This window comes from Engystomops pustulosus, chromosome 1 (assembly GCF_040894005.1).
Source record: "Engystomops pustulosus chromosome 1, aEngPut4.maternal, whole genome shotgun sequence".
NCBI lineage: Eukaryota > Metazoa > Chordata > Amphibia > Anura > Leptodactylidae > Engystomops > Engystomops pustulosus.
Genome location: NC_092411.1, coordinates 167,158,453 through 167,182,993, shown reverse-complemented (window position 1 = coordinate 167,182,993; position 24,541 = coordinate 167,158,453). Strand labels below are relative to the sequence as shown.

General features: G+C 43.0%; 1 protein-coding gene across 3 annotated transcripts in view; it reads right to left on the bottom strand.

Moving 5' to 3' along the window:
• The window catches only part of LOC140066248 (alpha/beta hydrolase domain-containing protein 17A-like), a 109,675-nt gene that overhangs the window by 45,607 nt on the left and 39,527 nt on the right, over positions 1 to 24,541 (bottom strand). For all 3 annotated transcript variants that reach the window (XM_072113822.1, XM_072113820.1, XM_072113821.1), the window contains 2 exons: positions 24,007 to 24,201; positions 19,473 to 19,652 (listed from right to left, as the gene is read on the bottom strand). In XM_072113822.1, the coding sequence (XP_071969923.1) occupies positions 19,473 to 19,652; positions 24,007 to 24,201 (375 nt within the window). The remainder of the gene's footprint in view (positions 1 to 19,472; positions 19,653 to 24,006; positions 24,202 to 24,541) is intronic.

Here is a 24,541-nt window from a genome sequence, read left to right as displayed (position 1 = left end):
GAAGGGGACGGGAACACAGGCACAGGAACACAGCAACACGGAGGAACACGGGAAACACAGGACTTGGGAGCGGAGACACACAGGAACGCAGGAAAACACAGGAACGCAGGAATACTCGCTTGGAAGCTTTCTCTAAGGCTATGAGGCACAAAGATCCGGCAAGGGTCACAGGAAGGGGAAGAAACTTATAGCAGGCCAGCGCCAATTATTGGCGCGCTGGCCCTTTAAATCTAAGAGTGACGGCGTGCGCGCGCCCTAGGAGACGGGGACGCGCGCGCCGAGCTGCGGGAGCCAGGGAGGACATCGCGGGAGCCAGGGAAGGTGAGCGGGACCCGGGACCGGGGGCAGCAGCAGGAACACGGGTGCGCCCGCGATACGAGACAGCGATCGCGGGAGCACCCATGACAGTGTCTATGTGTCAATAGTTATTTGTGTTGTATCAAGACGTCTGGCTACAGTATCCTGCTATCATTTACTGTGTAATATCCCTCAGTTAATTTTGGAACGCAGTAAGACCCTGAATGTTACCATGGTTGTTGCATAATAATCCTGTAATGTGGGGAAGGAAATATGTGACAGACAATCTTGCTCTTCGGTTCTGTTATTTTGTAATTGTATAAAATTTCAAAAAACTGCAAAAATAAATACTTAAAAAAAAAAAAAAGGGTGAAGAACCACATAACCATGACAGGCAGGGAGCAAACATATGATAGTGATAGTGCCACTGCAAATGTCCAGGAGTCCCCCACTAAATGTCGGTCCAAAAATTGTATCTGGTAGCTAATAAAGAAATGATAAGCATAAATGTGTGTATAAATATGAATGAAAAAAGAATGAAAATGCGCATTTAAGTGGATGCACATAGGAAATGGCGTGAGACCCATGTTTCGGCCGACTTATACACAAAAACGTGGTGAATTTACCAGTAATTTGATGGAACTAGCATCAAGTGATTTTTTATTAGTGATCAAGAAAGAGACAAGAAAGGGAAGAAGGTGTTTCCAATGCCAGCAAAAGGGGTTACAGGGATTTATCTCCCAATTAAAAGAGGGGCAAACAACCCAAGACCAAATACCTACAATCCAGTGTTAGTGTGAATTACACGTTATTAATTTATCCTCTTATTCGTTATCTCATATGGAGTTGAAAGTCCTCTCAAGAGGACTTAATTTTTCACCGAAGACGCGTCTTCTCAGATTTACTGTAAAATTAAAATTTTGATGATACTCCGTACCCTCTTCCAATCTACTCCAAATCTCAAACTTTTTCCTTCAATTCATGTTGATTGCATGTTGCAAGACATTAATTCCCTCAAAATAGATCCAAGATGGGGTGAAAATGTATCGAAACTGTAACAACAAGTGTTAAGTAAGCCGCAGAACAACTCTGATTTTAAATAAAGGAGGACGGTAATAAGGGGTATATCATATTGTGGCCAATTGAATACTATACAATGGAGGCCAATAGACAACTGTCCAATCATATCTTTAATATGCCACTACCATCTAATCCAACAGAGGTGTTCAAGAACAAATTGGACCGACTTTTCATATCTTTCCGACTTTCGTATCAAGGAGCGATTATCAGCAAGAGAGAGAAATAATTGTTGACTGTAAAGGAACCAGTAACTCCAACACTTTAATTTATTGCCTAAGGTAAATAAACCACTCGAGAACCCCCCAGGCACGCCCATTGCAATTCCTAAATATTCTCATCAATATTTTATTGAAACTGGTTAAATTCATACAACTTTATTTTGGGAAAAACAGCAACAAACAGCTTGCTACAGTATTCTAGCTTTCATCTGAGACATGTGAGGGAAGCAATCCCAGTGGGGCAATTTTAAATGTTTTGCCATTTCACCTAGGACATTTAGATTTACAGTATCATCACAGGAAATAAAGTTTTGTACCGTGTTAGCCAGTTAAAGAAATTCCTGTTGTTTTTCATAGGTCAAGTCACCTTCTTGAGATTGTGATGCCTTTTAATGGCTTACTGAACTATAAGATGTTACAAGCAAGCTTTCGGGGCAGCTATGATCCCTTCATCAGGCATAGTATGACAGTCTTTCTGAAGTGATACAGATTTTATACACCAGAGAAGAAATGAAGACAAAATGTAAACAAAGGGACAATAGAAATAACAAAGTTGAGATAACAGGTCCTTAATTAGATGACTTGGGCAGTGTGATGGTTTATTGCATCTAATTTGAAGATTCTGGAGTCTCTGATGAACCATTATCTCAAGATAACATCTGTTAGAGGTTGTAGTGAGTCATGAATCCCTTTGATAGATTGAGTCCTTTGTGGAGGGTGTCAAAGAGGGTAATAAACTTGTATACCCAAATTCATCTCTCATTTTGTGACTGGAAATTGCCCTTTAATATTAGAACCTTCATATCCAACCTTCATATAACAATCTTAGGAAGGGATACTAAATCAGGGATACTATCCTATGCTGATTGACAATCAAATCAGTAGAGCCAACAGGACACCCAGGAGCTATCTTCTCCAGTACAAAGAAAAACTGAATAACAATCGTGTACCACAGGTTGTAACTTACAATCCACATTTGGAAATACTAAGAACAACTTCAAAAAAACTCCACTACATACTCCACAAAGATGACCACCTAAAGACAATGTCCCCAGACCTTCCATTGCTGTGCAGCAGTCAACCCCCAAACCTGAGAAATATTGTGATCAGGAGCTCCCTACTATCTAACAAAGGAACTTTCCCCTCTGATGTCAGGAGCTGCAAAACCTGCTCTCTGATTTTGAACACAAAAAAAGTAGAGATCCCCAACACACAGCAGGAATATAACATCCCAGGGAAATTTTCATGTTCCACTTCTAATGTGGTCTATCTGATTGTGTACACAAAATGTCCTGTGGGGGGTCTTTATGTTGGAGAAACGGGAAAAACATAAAGCCCCAATAAGGTCTCATCACAAGACAATAAAAGATAAGCAAAAACATCTACCTGTGGCAAAACACTTTTGGAGTCCTGACCCCGATAACCAGGATAAAAATGTTCTAATATTAAAGAGCAATTTCCGGTAACAAAATGAGAGACACGAATTTGGGAATACAAGTTTATTACCCTCTTTGACACCCTCCACACATGACTCAATCTATCACAGGGATTCATGACCTGTTGTCTCTACTTTGTTATTGCTATTGTCCTTTTGTTTACATTTTGTTTGCTTTTCTTCTCTGTCCATGGCGATCTGTGTCACTTCAGAAAGACTATCATACCATGCCTGATGAAGGGATCATAGCTGTCTCAAAAGCTTGCTTGTAACATCTTATATTTCAGTTAGCCATTAAAAAGTATCACAATCTTGAGGAGGTGACTTTATTTGACTTATCAAAACAACAGACATTTACAGTATCTTAATGAAACCCTAACAAAAGTTATATTGTAACCCCTTAACGCTCTGCGCCGTAGCTCTACGGCGCAGAGGTATAAGGGATGTATGGAGAGGGCTCACGGGCTGAGTTCTCTTCATACAGAGGTGGGGGTTGTTGCATATTTTTTACGATCGCCGCGCCCCCGAACGTCATCGGGGGCGTCGATCGGTTGCCATGGTAGCCTCGGGTCTTCGTTTGACCCGAGACTATCTGGCATCTGCAGATTCGTTACAATGAGCCAGTGGCTCATTGTAATGAATGTGCTTCAAAAATGCCATATATTGCAATACAGAAGTATTGCAGTATATGGTAGGAGCGATCTGACTATCTAGGGTTAATGTACCCTAGATGGTCTAAAAAATAGTGAAAAAAAAATAAAAAAAAACTTTACAAAATAAAAAAAATTAATAAAATATTAAAAGTTCAAATCACCCCCCTTTCCCTAGAACGGATATAAAACATAATAAACAGTAAAAATCACAAACATATTAGGTATCGCCGCGGGTCAAAATGCCTGATCTATCAAAATATAAAAACGGTTACGGGCGGCGGTGACCTCCGAGGCGGGAAATGGCGCCCAAATGTCCGAAATGCGACTTTTACACCTTTTTAAATAACATAAAAAATGAAATAAAAAATTATCAAAATCTCGCACAGACCTCAAAATGGTAGCAATGAAAACGTCGCCTCATTTCGCAAAAAATGACCCCTCACACATCTCCGTGCGCCAAAGTATGAAAAAGTTATTAGCGGCAGAAGATGCCAAAATTTTTTTTTTCTTTTTTGTACACATTCGTTTAATTTTTGAAAATGTATTAAAACACAATAAAACCTATATAAATTTGGTATCACCGCGATCGCACCGAACCAAAGAATAAAGTAGGCATGTTATTTGGAGCGAAGTGTGAAAGTCGTAAAAACTGAGCCCACAAGAACGTGGTCAATTTTTCCACATTTGGAATTTTTTTTCAGCTTCGCAGTACACGGCATGTTAAAATAAATAACATTACGGGAAAGTAAAATTTGTTACGCACAAAATAAGCCCTCACACAGGTCTGTACACGTAAAAACACGAAAAACCCTGCGTCCTTAAGGGGTTAATGTTGGGACACGGGTTATTAGCGACTGGTTACACAGTCTTTTGGGAAATAGTTTGAGTACCCTGCCGAACATTGGTCCATTAGTTAAGTGAAATTAAGTGCAACTGTAGTACCAAAGATGCATTTTGCCCTAACTTATACTTGAGTCTACAAAGAAATGAACACTGTACTCACCTTTTCAACGTCCCCCACAGTTCCTCTTCTTGCCCCGGTTCTCTGGCTCCTCTTCGGGACCCTAGGCAATGCTGGCGCCATGCACAATGATGTCGGCAAGCAGCTGACGTCATTGTGTGTGCTGGCCGCAATCCGAAAAGGAGGCAGTCTATGTACTGTGGGGCAGGGGCTATCTGTATACGGAGGGGGCAGGGGCTGGCAGTATACTGGGGATATGGACTGGCAGGGTATATACTGAGGAGCAGGGGGTTGGCTATATACTCGGGGGCAGGGGCTGGCTGCATACTGGGGGGCATGGGGCTGGCCAGCTATATACTGGCTGTATTTCCCACACTAGGCTTGTACTCGAGGCAATAGGTTTTCCTCTCACTTTATTGTGAAAGATCAGGTGGCTCTTGTGGAGGTGAAAGATGGCATTCAAGTTAATAAAACAAGAGAATACAACTCTTTTAGCCTGCATTGAAGGTCAGGAAAGCCACGGGAGACAAAATAATCTGGGCCTGGTGGGCCTAACAGAAGTGTTCAAGCAGGGGGCACTACGCATACTATGTGAGTGTGAAGTTACAAACGCACTAGGGCTAGAGCACATGTGCAGAATAGAAAGAATCCAAGTTATAGGTCCAGAGTAATTATGGGTTAAGATGGAACTCTTTCAGGCATACGGTAAACTGAGGTGACCACTCAGAGAGCAGGTGCTCATGTTCGAGGATAACTCAGTGGCAGCGCAGCAGCTCAGAATTTTTGGAAGAGTTTGTTCCTCCTTGTACAAGCACAAGATTACATTTCAATAAGCATATCCAGCAGTTCTACGAGTGTTCCCGGATAATTCCTCTCCAAAGACAAACCCTTCCCCAGAAGAGGCAGGGCAAGCCTTATGTGACTTTTTGTAACACTCACCACCACCTTACCCAGGCAGCCACAGGCAAGACAGCCCAGGATCTTACACAGAGGTAGTGTTGAAAGCAGTTGGTGATGAGCTTGAAGAAAAAGGGAGACTCCACCAACAACTTGGGGTGAATGAATATCTTGGAGAACAGGATCTGAGGATATATGGCTGTTCCAGTTCTGGTCTGACTGATACGCAAAGGTTATTTTATATATGTTATGGAGGTAACAAATTTATTATGTTTTTGTATAGATGAGAAATAGAAATATCCGAATTGTGGCAGTAATTTAGGGGCACGTGGGTATTATGGCAGAAAAAAGCAAGGTCACAAACACAGGTCGAGTGGAATATATTTTCTGTCTTTCCATCCTAGTAATGACCAAGTGGTGGGTAGGAATGTTTTTGTTATAAGTTTTAACTTGCTCCTGCTAAATATGGTCAGGAGGGTGGGATCTGCCTATGTGTCGCGTTCTGCTGCTGGCCCGGAGGATTCTAAGGTGAATCAGATTGCGTCATTTTACTAATAAGATGCCCCAACCCGACATAGTATCCATAAGTAAAAACCATGCATTAGGGTTATAACCTGGAATGTAAAGGGGCTGCATTCCGTGAATAAACGTATGGCAAATTTACGCTACCTAAAGCATATGTGCCCTGATATTGTAATGCTTCAGGAGATACATCTTAATACAGCTTAATAAGCCAGATATTTGGTTCATTAGCATTAAAGGGAACCTACCATCACGGATCTACCTATAAAGGACGTGAGGATAGCCCTTTTTTAGGGGTTCAAACGTGGGGTTTGGCAATGGCAATGCTCTCATGGAAGGCAGAATTCAAATTGAAACTGTGCATTTATTCCAGAAAAAACACCAGCGGCTACTCCACGACCCAGTAGCCTCTTTGACTCTCCTACCAGAAATCTTCGGCGCGTAGCTCCTTGTAGCTGCACACCCTCGTCCGCGAAACCTGCCGTTTTTGTACATTCTGCTTTGGTGTTTCCTATTATATATGCATCAGTTATAAGTATTGCCATACCTACATGTTCCTTGCACTATGGAACTTTATCCTTATTATGTGAGTATTCATTTAGATTAGCTGCACTATGGCACTATATCTAAAATAGTGGTGGGTCGATAAATCAATTATATGTATTGATGTTTTTGCGCAAATTATGCAACTATTGCACATGTCACTTTGTTTATAAATTGCTCGTATTGTGGTCAATGGGTCATGCAAAATCTGTAAGTACGCATTTATACATATTTTTATACCCCCTTTTTGCTGTGCATTTTATTCATGCAATGTTTAAAATCCAAATATACCTTACCGAATATTTGCTGTATAACACTGTTTGCACGGTCTCCCTCTTTTTCCATATGCAAATACCTTTATCACAAACCAGCTCCTGCGGTGATGTACTGCGGCCAGCACACGCCCAGCTTTGACTTTTTAAATGAACAGGTCCTTGGACAGCCCTGCCCCAATTGCGCATGCGCTAATACACCATGATCATGTGATAGCGTGATTCAACCCACCGCGATCACATGACATCAGTAAAGGATGTTGATTGGTCCAATGTTCTCTTCATAAATGACCCTTGACCAGGATGACGCCACCCCCCAGTCAAAGGCTCAGTACGAGCCGAAACGCATGTCCGGGACACAGTAATCCCTGGACATCGGAGCTCACTACACCTCTACTAGGGTAAGGACTGGCTACTTATTGTAGGTGCCCCCCTATAACCATTACCTGGCACAGTCTTTGGCCATCAATACCTTCCATCAGATTAGACAGGGCTCAGCTACTACTCCTCCACCAGTCCTCATTTACATTATTTATCCCACATCTCCAAGGTATGTCTGTTCATGACTGCTTTTGTCTATGTATCACCACTTTAGGTCCGCATCTTTTTTTCATTTTAATCCATTGTGTTTTGTATGTTATGTAATTATTGTAAAGATATGCTAATAAAAATTGGTATTCATTTTTAGTCCACGTAAGTGTCATTGTCTTGCCTTTTATCACCTCTCCTGAGGAGAACAATAGGTAATATATTTTCGGTCATTTGGGGCAGCCGACTGGGTGCTATTAATTAAACAGGGGTGCAACTTTGCTTTTGTGATTAGGCTGGGCCCTCCTTTCCCCTACTCCTTATCTTCCTATTTTTTGATCAAACTGTTCTGAGCATGCGCAGACGGCAGGTTTCGCGGACGGGGGCGCGCATCTACGAGGAGCTGCGTGCCAAAGACATTTGGTAGAAGCATCAAAGAGGCTATTGAGGCGTGGAGTAGCTACTCCATTCCCCACTAGCCTGTTTACAAAGTTTACATATTTTACTAACTTTTGATTTCCTAATATTGCGGGGACGTGAGGCTTTGCACTTCAAAAGGCTATGCTCACGTGTAATAGATGCACCTACCACCCAATCTACCTTTATAGGTAGATTCATGGTGGTAGGTTCCCTTTAAGTGGGAAAGTGGTAACATTGAACCAGAAGAACTGTCTCTTGCAGGTATTATCTGTCACGTGTGCGTCTGTGACCTATTTGTGCCCCCGGACCCCTGCACTGCTTTTACCCTGATTTCCCATTGCGTTTCAACAACGCCATCTTGTTTATTTGGCAGGGCACTAGACAATCACTGGATGACTTTCTACACATACTGAATTTTAATGACCAGAACATAAAACTAACACAAATGGGGAGTCAAACAAGGATGGAGTTTCTGGATATCAATATTTTGGTAAGAAACGAGGGTCAATTGAACACATCTGTGTTCCGCAAGAAAACATCTGTTAATGCACTGTTGCACTCATCCTCCCCCCCCCCCCCCATACCATCCGTTCCATTCCTACAGGGCAGTTTTTACGAGCCTGACGCATTTGTGTTACTGAACAACATTTTGAGGCTGTAGCAAGCACTCTCAAGCATTGATTCAAGCAGCGGGGATACTATACTGTGGATATTGATGGGGCATACAGACAAGCAAAAAATGAGAACCAGAATCATCTCCTGAAATCTAAACTCCGTCGAACGAGTGATAACAAGGTGAGGTTTATTGCACCCTACAATTCACAATGGAGTAGGATTGAGGGGATCATGAAGTAGTTTTGGCCGATACTCTTATCTGACCCAGAACTGAATGTTCATTTATCATCTCGTCCTCAGCTGGTGGCAAAGAGGAGCAAATCAATTGGAGACATGTTAGTCAAAAGACACTATGTCCCCTTCCAGCCTAAACCCTATATTTTTGGGTCAAAAGGGCCAAAATGGGGGCCTTTACCTTGTGGGCATTGTTCCATCTGCAAGGTGATGATTAAAACCGACTCTTTTTCTGATCATTGTGGGGACAAGACATTTCAAATTGTTCATTTTATTAATTGCAGCACGTCTGGTGTGGTGTATTTACTATCATGGCCGTGTGGACTCAAGTACATTGGAATGACCACCAGAGAACTCAGGATCAGAATACATCTAAAGGATATTCAGGCTGCTGCAAAGATCAAGAATGATGATTATGAAAGGATTTCAAAATTGAAAAGCATTCCGAGGCATTTTCATGAAGTCCATAATGACAGATGGCAAGACGTTTGAGTATGTGGCATTGACAAATTACTTCTGGGATCGTGAGGCGGAAATACGTTCAAGAAATTGGAACGGGGGGGGGGGGGGGCGTGGCCTGACCACCGATGTGAGTGGAAGCACGGTGCCGAGCTCCTGCTACCCATCCTGAATTAACCTGCTCCAGCTGGATTAAAATCATCCGAATCGGACGGGAGTATGATCCGGAACGTACTTACCGGCAAGGGAAGAGCCGACACCAACACCTGCCATCAAAGACCGGGGAGCGCAGAGGCGGCTGCCGGGCAGGGGCCGCGAGTGAGAGGCGGCTGCTTACCTGCACAATCTAACGGTGAGCACTCCGAAAGAGATCCGGAACCCGGGGCACGGCAAAGCGGACGGTGCAGGAGAGGCACCGGTCCAGAATCGAAGTGGCGCTAACTCCTGCAGTGCACCTCTTGGCGCCCGCCATCTTGTCTGGAGGCCCGCGCGGCAGAGGAGCAGTAAAGTGGCGGAAGGCGGAGTATAGGCGCTCCGGTACTCAGGGTACATAACGGCAGTGAGAGGTGGGGTTTATGGAGAAGTGGCTGAAAGAGAAAATGGGACAAGATACCCTCACTCCGCTCTTCGCTATAGAAAGGGCACATAGAGTCCCATCGAGACCGCTCCCGCCAGGAGCAAGACCAAGACCAATGCTAATTAAATTACTTCACTACAGGGATCGAGACCAGATTCTTAGAAAGGCAAGGGACCATCAAGATCTGACTATGGACGGTGCATCCATTGTTCTATATCCTGACTTTTCCATGGAGGTGCAAAAGAGAAGAGCAAGATTCATGGACATAAAACGAAGATTAAGGGGATTGGAAATTCCATTCTCAATGCTATACCCTGCAAAATTGAGGGTGGTGGCCCTTGGCAGTACACACTTCTTTGACAGACCGGAAGATGCGGTGGCTTGGTTGGATGAGAATGAAAGGAGGCTCCGAGAAGGCGCAGACTGAGGGAAGAAGTCAGAGAAGAACCGTGAGATACCTGTACAAATATGGTGTTTTGATGTCGGTTAAAATGTTTAAACCCGGTTAAAATGTTGTTATAGATATAATATACAGCTGGTTTACATGTTATAACTCCTGCGGCAGATAGGAGCAGGAGCTCTAACACTATAGATAAGAGCTTTATTGTAATAGAAGCTAGCACTTCTATTCTAGGTTGAGATCTGTGTTTTACTCACGCAAGGTACAGGAGGGATAACTTGGCTCCCATCTCCTGTCCTTGGGAGAATGTCTTTTATGTGTTTGGTTAAGGGGTTTGTGGGTAGGGGTAAGGGTGGGTTGAGCCAGCTCCTAGAAAGATGCAAGCGGGAAACTCCAGAAGCTATCAATACATATACAAATTGGTGGAATGGCTAACAAATACAATGTACTGTTTTGGAATACCAGAGGGTTAGGAGATGCCAACAAAAGGTTAGCAGTTTTCTCTACGGTGCAACCACACTGCCCAGCAGTTATATGTTTGACCGAAACTCACCTGATCAAGGATTCCATACACGTATTGCAAAAGAGATGGGTGACGCATAGCTATCACTCCACATTCTCCATACATGCGAGAGGGGTGAGTGTACTGATACCGAGAACCATACCATTCGAATGCCATTCGTCCTTAATAGATGCGGATGGCAGATTCATTTGTCTTCATTGCTCTATCTTTAGAATCCCTCAGATCTTGGTAGCTGTATATATCCCGCCCCCATTCAACTGTAAGGTGTTAAAGAAAATACTGTCCTTTATTAATACCTTGCCACAACTACCCGTACTAATAGGAGGGGATCTTAATATGGTCGTGTCCTCCAATGCGGATAGATTTAGTGTGGGTAGACTGACAGGGCCAGAGGACACGACGGTATTGGCCAAATTGCTGGGGGAGCTAGGTTGGTATGATTGCTGGAGGTATAGATACCCAGACGCTAGACAATATTCATGTTATTCCAGCTCCCACGCATCGCTGTCAAGAATTGATATGGCAATAATATCCCCATCTATGCATACATACAGTCACCGGCCACTTTATTAGGTACACCTGTCCAACTGCTTGTTAACACTTAATTTCTAATCAGCCAATCACATGGCGGCAACTCAGTGCATTTAGACATGTAGACATGGTCAAGACAATCTCCTGCAGTTCAAACCAAGCATCAGTATGGGGAAGAAAGGTGATTTGAGTGCCTTTGAACGTGGCATGGTTGTTGGTGCCAGAAGGGCTGGTCTGAGTATTTCAGAAAAAAGAACAAACATCCAGTGAGCGGCAGTTCTGTGGGCGGAAATGCCTTGTTGATGCCAGAGGTCAGAGGGGAATGGGCAGACTGGTTCGAGCTGATAGAAAGGCAACAGTGACTCAAATCGCCACCCATTACAACCAAGGTAGGCAGAAGAGCATCTCTGAATGCACAGTACGTCGAACTTTGAGGCAGATGGGCTACAGCAGCAGAAGACCACACTGGGTGCCACTCCTTTCAGCTAAGAACAGGAAACTGAGGCTACAATTTGCACAAGCTCATCAAAATTGGACAGTAGAAGATTGGAAAAACCTTGCCTGGTCTGATGAGTCTCGATTTCTGCTGCGACATTCGGATGGTAGGGTCAGAATTTGGCGTCAACAACATGAAAGCATGGATCCATCCTGCCTTGTATCAACGGTTCAGGCTGGTGGTGGTGGTGTCATGGTGTGGGGAATATTTTCTTGGCACTCTTTGGGCCCCTTGGTACCAATTGAGCATCATTGCAACGCCACAGCCTACCTGAGTATTGTTGCTGACCATGTCCATCCCTTTATGACCACAATGTTCCCAACATCTGATGGCTACTTTCAGCAGGATAATGCGCCATGTCATAAAGCTGGAATCATCTCAGACTGCTTTCTTGAACATGACAATGAGTTCACTGTACGCAAATGGCCTCCACAGTCACCAGATCTCAATCCAATAGAGCATCTTTGGGATGTGGAGGAACGGGAGATTCGCATCAAGGATGTGCAGCCGACAAATCTGCGGCAACTGTGTGATGCCATCATGTCAATATGGACCAAAATCTCTGAGGAATGCTTCCAGCACCTTGATGAATCTATGCCACGAAGAATTGAGGCAGTTCTGAAGGCAAAAGGGGGTCCAACCCGTTACTAGCATGATGTACCTAATAAAGTGGCCGGTGAGTGTATATTCAAGATGTTAAATATTTGCCCCGTAGTATATCGGATCATTTACCGTTATTAGTAGAAATGTCTATTCTCACCTGGGTCATTAAACCAATAGGTTCCTGGAAACTAAACCCATTTTGCCTACAATTAGTTGATAAGGGCAATGAGTTTAGAATTGAAATTGAGGAATTTCTCCGACTAAATGAGGCGGAAGTCACAGCAGGCACCCTTAAAATGGAATTCCCTTAAAATGTATATAAGGGGTATATACAAAGCACGTATGAACACGCATAAATCTAAGTCTAGGGAGTTAACTACACAGTTGCAACAAAGAGTATTGGAGACAGAGCAGGATTTCACTACATCCCCAACGCCTGTTAAGGAAGTAAATTGGAAGGAAGCCCAACAGTTGCTAAAAGAACACATAGAACAAGTAGCGGAAAGCAAGAGACTATTCCTGCAGCAAAAGTATTTTGTCCAGGGAGAGGCAGTGGGCCACCTGTTGGCCGGCATAATAAAAACACAAGAGGGTTCCAACCACATAAAGGAAGTTTATACGTCAAGGGATGAGCTGGTTAATTCAGATGAAGACATTCTAAATGTCTTCTATAATTTCTATAGGGATTTCTACACTAGCAAATTAACAAAGGAGGAAAGGGACATCGAAAGATATTTAAGTGATATAGAACTGCCAATGCTTAGCCAGGAACAGAGAAATCAGTTAGATGCCCCATTGACTTTGGAAGAACTGGAGGAGGCTTTAAAGTCCCTTCCGAATGAAAAGGCACCAGGTATGGACGGACTTCATGGGGAATTTTTCAAAAAGCATAGTGAAGTATTATTACCTCGCCTACTACAGGTTATACAATACTCAGATGAAGTGGGTCTTCTCCCAGCATCTATGATGGAAGCAATGATAATTTTGCTTCCTAAACCAGGCAAAGATTATAGGCATCCAGACTCGTATAGGCCAATATCACTACTCCCGGTGGATGTAAAACTTTTGGCCAAAGTCATAGCTAATAGATTGTCAGGGGTAATCACATCTCTGATTCACGTCGACCAAACAGGCTTCATGCCAGATAGATCCACAGCATTAAACATCAGGAGATTATTTTAAACATTCAGTCAAATACAGCAAAGGATAGGGGAAGTTCAGTCCTTTCACTCGACGCTGCCAAAGCTTTTGACAGTGTCGAGTGGAAATTTCTATGGGCAACTTTGAGCAAAATGGGATTTGGACAGAGACTGATTAATTGGATCAAGTTACTATATTCAGGCCCTAGAGCACGGATAAAAGTTAATGGACGTGTCTCTAATGAATTTGCACTAGAGAGGGGCACAAGACAGGGGTGTCCACTATCCCCATATCTTTTTGCGCTGGCTATAGAGCCTTTGGCCGCAGTAATTAGGAACTCTGTGGAGATTATAGGCTTTCCTGGTAAAGGGGTAGAGGAACGTATATCGCTCTATGCTGACGATATGTTGATTTATATGGGGGATACGAATAGTTCTCTTCCGCAGTTGATGTCAACTATTAAGGAATTTGGCCTATATTCGGGACTTACAATTAACTGGGACAAATCTGTCCTGATGCCACTGGCAAAAGAGCATAATATTAATGTCCCGACAGAGGTACCATTGCAACTGGTAGACAAATTCAAATATCTTGAAGGAATACATTGAATAGACTAGAAGGAATACATTAAGTGCAATCTTGAACCACTATTAGCTAAATCTGACGATAAAATTAAGGTTTGGTGTAAAATCCCTCTGTCTTCGATCGGGAGGGGGAACATTATCAAAATGGTGTTAATGCCTCATCTACTTTATATCTTACATAATTCCCCGATATGGATATCACAAAAATACTTCCATAGAATCCGTGGGCTATTCAGGAGGTTAGTGTGGAAGGGAAAACAGGCCAGAATTAGCTTAGACATTTTACAAAGGGGGAAGGCGGATGGAGGATTGGCTATACCAAACCCCTGGCTTTATTTTATAGCGGCGCAAATGCAACATTTCCAAGGCTGGGGGGTGGAGTCAGAAGGAGAGCAAGCACAATCAGCCAGTAAATTGATTAGTTTATGGTCACAGCCAGGGGTGAACCTAGCCTTTCTGCTGCCTGAGGCGAGCTATAAAAAGACGCCCCCCCCCCATATATGTAATATATCAAGGAGTTTCAATACCAGACACAATCATATTGGTTTAATTTGAAAATAAAGCAATGCAAAATACATAGAGCATCCCACCGTGTACTATATAATAACCACAGCGAGCTACCACAAAGAACAAAATACATACAACAATCCGCCATATAATATAAAATCAATACATCATGCCACCATATATTATAAAATACATCCGGTGCCCCCCCCCCCCCCATGTAATATATAATAGGTCCGGTGTGCCGCCATATACCATATAATACATAGACATGCCACCATATATTATAAAATACATCCGGCGCTCCCCATGTAATATATAATAGGTCCAGTGTGCCGCCATATACCATATAATTCATACAGTGTGCCGCCATATACCATATAATACATACAGTGTGCTGCCATATACCATATAATACATACAGCGTGCCGCCATATACCATATTATACATACAGCGTGCCGCCATATACCATATAATACATACAGCGTGCCGCCATATACCATATAATACATACAGTGTGCCGCCATATACCATATTATACATACAGCGTGCCGCCATATACCATATTATACATACAGCGTGCCGCCATATACCATATAATACATACAGCGTGCCGCCATATACCACATAATACATACAGCGTGCCGCCATACACCATATAATACATACAGTGTGCTGCCATATACCATGTAATACATACAGTGTGCCGCCATATACCATATAATACATACAGTGTGCCGCCATATACCATATAATACATACAGTGTGCCGCCATATACCATATAATACATACAGTGTGCCGCCATATACCATATAATACATACAGCGTGCCGACATATACCATATATTACATACAGCCTGCCGCCATATACCATATAATACATACAGCGTGGCGCCATATACCATATAATACATACAGCATGCCACCATATACCATATAATACATACAGTGTGCCGCCATGTAAAATATACTATATGGAGGCAAGCCGTGTGTATTATATACTAAATGGAGGCATGCTGTATGTATAATATGGTATATGGCGACACGCTGTGTGTATTGTATATTAAATATATATATATAGTATACACACTCATACAGCAGATACACATATATACAGCATATACACTCATGCATATCCCCACAGTCACACAGTGTACACACACTTATATACAGTCATACAGTATACATACACACACATTCACTGTACAGAATATACATAAATACAGAGATGCATCTAAATATATAGTAGCTACACACTTACCATAATCGTTGAGGCAGGCCGCGAACGGGTTTGTCGGGCGGCCTGGAGGGGTGGGGATTGGAGCCGGGAGCCGAGCGCCGGGGTCGGAGTCGGGGGGGGGGGCGGTGTTTCGGTGTTTTCGGAGTTGGGAGCGAGGGTTGAGGGGGGAGATCTGGGACCGCGGGGGCAGGAGGGGGAGGGGTCGGCGCCGACAACTTTTGGAGCGGAGAGCGGCGGGGTGGGGGGAGCGGAAGTGAGCTGAGGTATGCGGAGGGTGGGAGTGTCGGCCGGTGGCCGGAACCAGGTGCTGGACGGAGCTCTGGAGTGCTGGTGGACCGGAAGCACGGTGCCACACGGAGGGCTGCAACAGTCCCGTTCGGCGGGTGGGAGTTCGATGCAGGCGGGGGTTGCTTGCACGGTGCCTGCGCCGGCGGGGAACTCGATGCCAGCCGGCACGGAGTGGGGGCACGGTGCCGCCCCCTCGTCGCGCAGGAGGTTTGCCGCCTGAGGCGAGATGCTCAACTCGCCTCATGGCAGGTGCGCCCCTGGTCACAGCACTCAGTACCAGTACAAGCCTTAGAGGGCGGGTTTAGTGGGGGGGAAGTTAGTAATAAGCCAAAAATGTCACTTATGTCTAAAGTGTGGTCCAAAGCCAAAGACATTTTAGGAATTCCCAAATACACCTCAGAAACTCCAATCTGGCGTAACCTGTTACAACATATCTATTCTGAAGGTAATTGCAGAACATTTGAACAAATACAAACAGTTGCCACATGCATGGTTCTATCAATACTTGCAGCTTAGACATGCTCTCGAAACACAGATTAGGGGGGAGCCGATAGAAGTAGGCTCTGTTGGGGCACTGAATAGGATATTGAAAGCAAAATCCACTAGGGGCCTAATTTCTTATTCCTACACTATTTTGCTCAATGACTCCGTGAAAGATGTGCCCTTAAAATGTAGGGCAAAATGGGAAGGAGAAGTGGGTCCTATTGAGGATGAACAGTGGACAGAGGCTCTAGAATTAATTCCTACTCTCTCCCCCAGCGAAGCTCGCAGAATGTCTCACCTTTTACTGCTGCACAGAGCCTATAAATCACCCCAACTTTTGTACCGAATAGGGATTAGATCCACTTCAGACTGTCCAAGATGTGGTACAGAAGATGCGGGAATACTTCATATGATGTGGGACTGCAGAGAATTAGAAATTTTCTGAAAGTCTATTTTGGAGTTAGTACGTAAAGTCTTTTCCATTGCTATAGAAGCAAGCCCTCTGGCATGTTTATTAGGAGTCTTAAGGGTTGATAACTTGACAGAACCAAATAACATCGCAATTCAGCGCTCCTTATACCAAGCCAGGAAGGTCATAGCCGCTCACTGGATAAGGCCTCGGCCTCCAGACAAGAGGGAATTTGTAAATCGTCTAAACGCGATTATACGATTGGAATATACTACGTATGCAAAACGGAATTGCATTCAAAAATTTGAGAAGATATGGGGCAAGTGGATGGACACACCAGGCTTGCCATCGGCATCCCTGATACGCTTAAGGGCAAGTTTGGAATATCAGCTATCTTTGGTGAAATAGGTAACGGAGGTTTCCCTTTGGGAACAAAATAATTAGAAACAAGGGTGTTGGAGGGGGAGCTGGCTCATAGGGGAGGGGGGGAGGTTTGGGGTTGGGTAGAGAGGGATATATATTGTTGTATTTATTTGTGCAAGTTGGATTATACAATATGAAGACATTGCAAAACTATAGTATAAATCTGATACATTTTTGATGATATTACTTGGTTGTAATGTATATTTGTAATACTGACTATGCCTGTCAATGATTATGTTTATATTTGCTGCGATGTATATTTCCCTCATTGTTGTACTTGTTGGGTTTGTAAAAGGGGGGGGGGGACTTTTAATAAAAATATCTGATTTAAAAAGAAATTGGAACGACTTGAAACCAAGTGGATTGTGAAACTACAGACCGTTTCACCTCTTGGCTTGAACGAAAAACTGTCATTCGTATCTTTTCTGTAGTACGGTATCTGCATTCACAACTTCGTCCTCTCATGTACAATATTCATATTGGTGGTTTTAATGGTATAAGCTTATTGTATTTTGGTTTGAGACATGTGGGACTAGTGGGGGATCCATTGGCCAATCATTATATACATATGCTAGCAGTATTATTTTAGGGCTAGGTCTGCATATTTATTGTGTTTGTATTGTGTTTAGGTAGAATTTCCCATACAATATGGGACTATAACACATGGGTAGTAAAATCTATCTGAGCATTAGCTAACTATTACATTGCACTAATAGTGCGCTTTATATATATATATTTTCACTGTTTAGATTTGTGGTTTTCTTGCTTTTTTCTTTTTTGTTTCGTTTTTTCCACACAAATTCTTTCTTGCTGATATACAGGTTGGCGTGTCATTCAGCAAATAATGTATCACAGCTTTTTTCTCACTTTGATATTGCTTTACAACTCGGGGACGTAAATGTTGGTATTTATCCCCCTTTTTCACCTTCACATTCACTTTCACCTTTCACATTCATCATCTCTATTTTCTCACTTCTTTTAGTTATTCACTCCCTAGCAGTCCTTTTCAGTTGGGCACCTTTATTTTGTCATTTCTGCATGCCCCACCGCAATTTATCCACTAGGTGTCCCTGTTGTTTTCTTCATTTATGGCCATTGCGCATTGGTATTCATCCAAGATAGAGTATGTTCTCTCTTCTCCTTCCATAGGCAGAAGAGTAATGGACGTCGAAATTAGGGTTATATCAGATTATGCTCCGGGGGAGATTACCTATGCTACTAGACACCCTGGGAGCTCATATGTATCATGATGTTTTCCTAGCTTTCTTACAAGGGATGAGGAGTTTTTGCCCTGATGGACGGTGTACTGCTTTGGGCACCAACAGAACATAGAGGAACAAGGTCTTTACTGGGCCTCAGCCAAAAATCTTAATGAAGAGGTAGGATTATTTTTTTGTTTTTTTCAGGGCACTAATATAATCTCTACAGAAATATAAGCAAGCTAGCTCAAAGAAGCTTGTTCATTTTTTCAGCAGAAGGATACACCAGAGACTACGGAGGGGTAGGTGCAAGCGAAGCGGCATTTGACAATTGGACAGAGCACAGAGAAAGTCTATATCACTCTGTGAGAAAAGCAAATTTGGAGACAGAGCAGGCAAGTTGTGGCCAAGATGGCAAAGGGTAGACATAGACCTCTGCATATTGGGGCACTGCGTGACCCTAAGGGTCTGGTTCATTCTGAGCCGGAAGAAATTAATTCTTTGTTTCGGCAGTATTACAGTACTCTCTATGAGAATCAACCTAGTGACATGACCAAGGGGTGGGAATTTCTTACGGCTCTGATCCACATGGCATCAAAATGGCGCAAGCCAGATCTGCATTTCCCTAGAGTTGTAGAGTCAACTCTACCACATGAGAAGATGAGGCTAACAGATTGGACTCCATGGACCGTTTCCAAAAGATCTGTTCCCTCCTCCTCCCACTGCCCAGATATGGGGTTTTAAGTGTCATTACAATACCCTGGTATGTTTTCATTATGTGATCACTAAGTTGTATCTTATCTACATATGGTGCAATACTTTGAAGACTTGTTGCACTAAGCGCAAGCCAAAAATATTTGCAGTGCTGTTTTAGTGAATGATGAGATATGGAGCCTGGAAGTCAAAATTAAATGTAGAATAATCCTCATAACTTACTTTGGAAATGCATCAAAACAGTATGTTTTCTTGGTCTCAGGAAATGCCACCCTCATTCCAGATGTCAGAGGTGAATGTAAAATAACAGCTGCACACTCATAACGAGATGCCAAATCCACTGTTGGCACGGTGCCAATGCTTTGTCCATAAAGTAAAATATTTTCAGGACAAATTCCATACCTACAGAAGAAAAATATATTTTTTTTAAAAATCTGTATAAAAGAAAGGATATATCATCTCACTTTATACTTAAAGAGGACCTTTCACCACCTCATACATGTTTAGCATGCCATTCTGTAGGGGATGCTTAACAGATTCAGGGGCACTTAGAATTTTCCTTCTAGCCCCCATGGTTGTGGAGATATTAGTTCCAGTATCTGACCATTGTGATCTATGTCTGGTCAGAAAAGAGGAGCTGGGGCTGGGGGTGTGTGTTTTACTTATCTTCTCTCATTCTGTCAGTAATGAGCTGTGATGTTCATCTAAAGGTTATGTTCACACACATTCTGCTAATATTCGGTTGACATTGCTTTTACATGGTGTTTACTAAAATGCTACAGGGATGCAAACACTGTGGAAATGAGAGCACAGTGTAAACGTAAATGCATTGTAAACACGCATGCAATGTAAACAGAAACCCAAACAAGACATAAATGCTAACACCACATAAATGTAAACATTATGCAAACAGGACGTAAATGCAAACAGCATGTAAATGTAAGTGCAAATGCGACGATCGCAAACATAAACGTAAACGTGATGGCAAAGAAAGTGTATATGCAACTTAAACGTGTAAACAAATATACCAGTCAAATTAGACAAACGCAAATGCAGCGTAAGCGTACACATTACACAAGCAACGCGCAACCGTAAATGTGATGCAAAAGTAAACAGTACATAAGCTTAAACTTGACGCAAGCTCGACATAAATGGAAAATCTGCATAAGCAGAAACGTGCTGCAAATGGCACATTAGCATAAACACAACAAAAAAGAGCACGTAAACATAAATGTGAGGCAAATTACACCTAAGCGGAAACATGACACAAGCACAAACTCAGAGCGAGCATAAACGCAACGCAAAAGATTGGACGGCATCCAAGTTGACTTTGAAACAACATACCTAGCAAGCTTGGATGTTAAATCTCTATATAACTCCATACCGCATGATAATGGTTGTAATGCAGTAGCAACATTCTTACAGACTAGGGCAGTGGTTGCGAACCTATGGCACTGGTGCCAGAGGTGGCACTCAGAGCCCTCTATATGGGCACCCATGCCATCACCACAGGACAGGGTTCGCCAGACAGGACTCAAGGCCTCTGATAATCCAAACTTCTTCTCCTTCTTTCTACTGTATTTGTGTCCTCAGGTGCCTATACAATTTAAACCTGTGACAGAGCAGGGAGTAATAAGTTCCTTCATAAATTGTGGCTTTGCGAAAAATATGTGGGTTTTGGTTGTAGTTTGGGCACTCGGCGTCTAAAAGGTTTGCCATCACTGGACTAGGGGTTCTCAGTATCAGAAACACAATGAATTTACTCTTTTACTGCTCAGGTTTGTCCTTGAACATAACTTTTTCATTTTCAATGGCAAGTTCTACCACCAGCTCAGGGGGTGGCTATGGGGAGCCCTTGTGCTCCCTCATATGCTAACCTCTTCCTGGGCTGGTGGTAGAAGGAGCTGGTCTTTAATGATCAGCTCGAGAGATATACGTCCCATATCTTGATCTGGCTCAGCTTTATAGATGACGTGCCATTCCTTTGGAATGGATCGACTATGTTATTTAATGAATTTGTAGATATCTTGAATACAAACTCAGTTGGATTGTTTCTTACATCTGAAATCCACAAGCATGGAATATCCTTTCTTGACCTCATGATCTGGAAATCTGAAGCAGGCAAGCTGAATACTCGTATATTTAGAAAATCTACCTCAACTAACAGCCTGTTACGATGGGAGAGCTTGGCACCCAAAACCCCTTATAAGGAGGATTCCAAAAGGGCAGTATCTCCGGGCCCGGAGGAACTGTTCGGATTTCTCGGAATATTTATCAGCTGCCGCTGACCTCAAGATTAGATTCCTGAACAGAGGTTACCCGACAAATGTCCTTAGGGAAGTTCATCATGATGCCCTGAAGAGGCAAAGAGAGACAGTTCTCTCTCCTCGTATAAGGGATACAGATACCGCCCCAATTCGCATCGTTGGGACCTATGATTCAAGGCATCATGAGGTGAGACAGATCCTTTCCAAATGGATCCGGACATAGGAGGAATGGTGGGTGATGGACCTATTATCACCTACAGAAGGGGCCTAAATCTGAGGGACAAATTGGTCCCTCAGACCAGTGATTTTCAACCTTTTTTGAGCCGCGGCACACTTTTATACTTAGAAAATCCTGGGGCACACCACCAACCAAAATAGCACAAAATTACACTAAAACAGTCATATTATACATATAGCTAATAATATAGATTCTAAATTTATTTTACTCAGTGTGAAACCTGGGCCTGTTTCGATAAACACAAAAGGGATATCCTGGCAGGATTGGTGGAAAGACACACACGAAGCTCTTCCTCAACAGTTCTCAGTTTCTCCCTGTTTTTAGTATGTGGTGCTGATTATTATGTGGCTCATATACTACAAAATAAAGGGGTACAATAAGAAGTACTATGGCCATGAGACCAGAGTACAAGTGCCAGCTCATATACTTAGCATATGAGCTGGTACTTGTAGTACTCCAGCCTCATGACTATAGTATTTCTCATTTTACATTTCTCATGGTTATATGCAGTATACTGCTGGAGTACTAAAAGTACCAGCTCATATGCTGAGTTTTCTGCCAACAGTTCATATACTCAGGCAAAAGTTCATTTAGTCAGCATTATTGGTGGCCATTACCTTGGCGGTGGGCAAAAGCGAAAGTCACTCCGCTGTCAGGATGATGCGCCGGCTTCGGTGACGTCATTTTGTCGTGCGAGGTTCAAAGCTTGCGCATGTGTTATTGTACACGTCTCCTACATTGTAAGAAGCCGTGACTGCGAATCGCTGCACATTGCCTGGAAACAAAAGAGAGGGGGCACCATAGTTTGGGGAACTTTCCCCGCGGCACACCCGGCCATGTGTGGCGGCACACTAGTGTGCCACGGCGCACTGGTTGAAAATCACTGCCTCAGACGACCTGGCTGCCTAATCCACCTAATGGCACTTTTAAATGTGGTTCATGCAAAGCGTGTAAGTCAATCAAACAGGAGAAGACATACACTAGCAGTGTCACTGGACGCATTTACAAAAATCGACAGTTCATTATCTGTAGAAGCACTGGGTTGGTCTATTCACTGACCTGTAAATGTGGCCTTCAATATGTCGGAAAAACAATTCGGGGATTTCGTGTTAGAATCCGTGAACACGTTAGGGATGTGAAAAATGGTAATTATACTCCTATATCCCGACATGTATGGGAGGTACATCAAGGAGACCATATGTCCATCAATTTCCAAGGCATTGAGCTGGTCAAACTTTGCTTATTTCTTATAGCTCACTTCACATTTCTGTATTTTGGAGAAACTTTTGTATTTTGGAGAAATTACTCCTTCACTGCATGGCATTTATGTGATTTAGTGTGCTAATGGAGTGTCTTTCTATTTATCTCTCTGTCCGTGGAATTATCTCTAGTCTTTTTGATAACGGCTGTCTTTTATAATTACCTGGTTTTGTGAACCACGAATACCATGATGTGATGCATCCTAGTTACCCTTACCAGCAGGCGGCTTTCTCCATTGGCTGCGGGAAACGAGCCTCCAACGCACGTCATGTTTGGACTTTGAATCGGGATTGGAGCCGAGCATTGGAGCTCCGCCCTGGTAAGGAGGGGCTTTATCTTTAAACAGCCGGCACATCACGCACGGCGTCTTCAGCCGCCACAGTGCCGGTATGTCAGACACTAGACAGCTTGGCATACCAATGTTATAAGCCAAGGGTCTGTGTTTGAACCAAGTTATTAGCCGAACACGTACTCTTAAGCCTCTGAGGACGCATGGACTAAGAAAAGAAACAAGTCCATGTAGAAACGTGTCAGGCAGGTAGGATAGGCATGCTGTGTGACTGTTTACGGTGTGATCGCTGTTCAGTCAATAACAAATAAGATTGGCGGGGTGTTTGATGTGCTTTAGGAGTCAATACTCAGTAACACACTGTCCGTGTCAGCACAACGTGTTCACCCTATCTAGTATTGTGCAAACCTGAGCCACATAGGATTGTCTGCACTTTATCACTTGCACGATCCGGCTAGGGAACACAATAAGCCTGTTTTTTTATTTATTTGGGTATTATGGGCCCCGTTTTTTAAAATTTAACAAATAAAGCGTAACTCTTTCATTGAGATTAACCCTTTGGTGATAGGTCCTCTTGAAAGTTACTTGTGCTTTAAGTTTGCGACAGTACGAAGTTGTTTTACACATCAAGTTAAGACAAAAATAAGTATTTTACTGTAAACATATCTGAAGTTTTCACCTAACAAAGATTTTTTTACTCACCTAGTACGTACAGCTTTCCAAGCTGCATCAATATCTGCATATAAGTTTTTTTCAGAAGGATGCCCTGAACTAGCTCCATAGCCAGAGTAGTCATACGAGAAGATGTTACAGTTGATGCGTGTCCCTAAGCCTAAGTAAAAACTGCTCATTTGTCCTAAATCCACTGCGTTACCATGGGAAAAGAGGAGGGTGAACCTGCAGAAAGAGAACACAATGTTGAAAATTAAAGTCTTAAAGGATGAAGGATTGTAAACTAAGAAGACTTACATGCCTGGCCTGTGCTCCCTCTGGCAGGATCTGCTCTTCTTTTAGCTTCTTATGTCTGTTTTTTTTAAAAGGCTTAAAAAAATTATGCAAAGGAGGATGAGGGGCTCCGGGCTCAATTAACCCGGGCTCATTTGCATAATTTCCAAAGCCCGTTTTTTTTTTTAAACAAGCGCATAACAAGCTAAAATATGATCCTGCCAGAGTGGGCACACACTAGCATGTAAGTGTGCCTGGTTTACAATCCTCTCTATTCTAAGTTGTTAGGAGG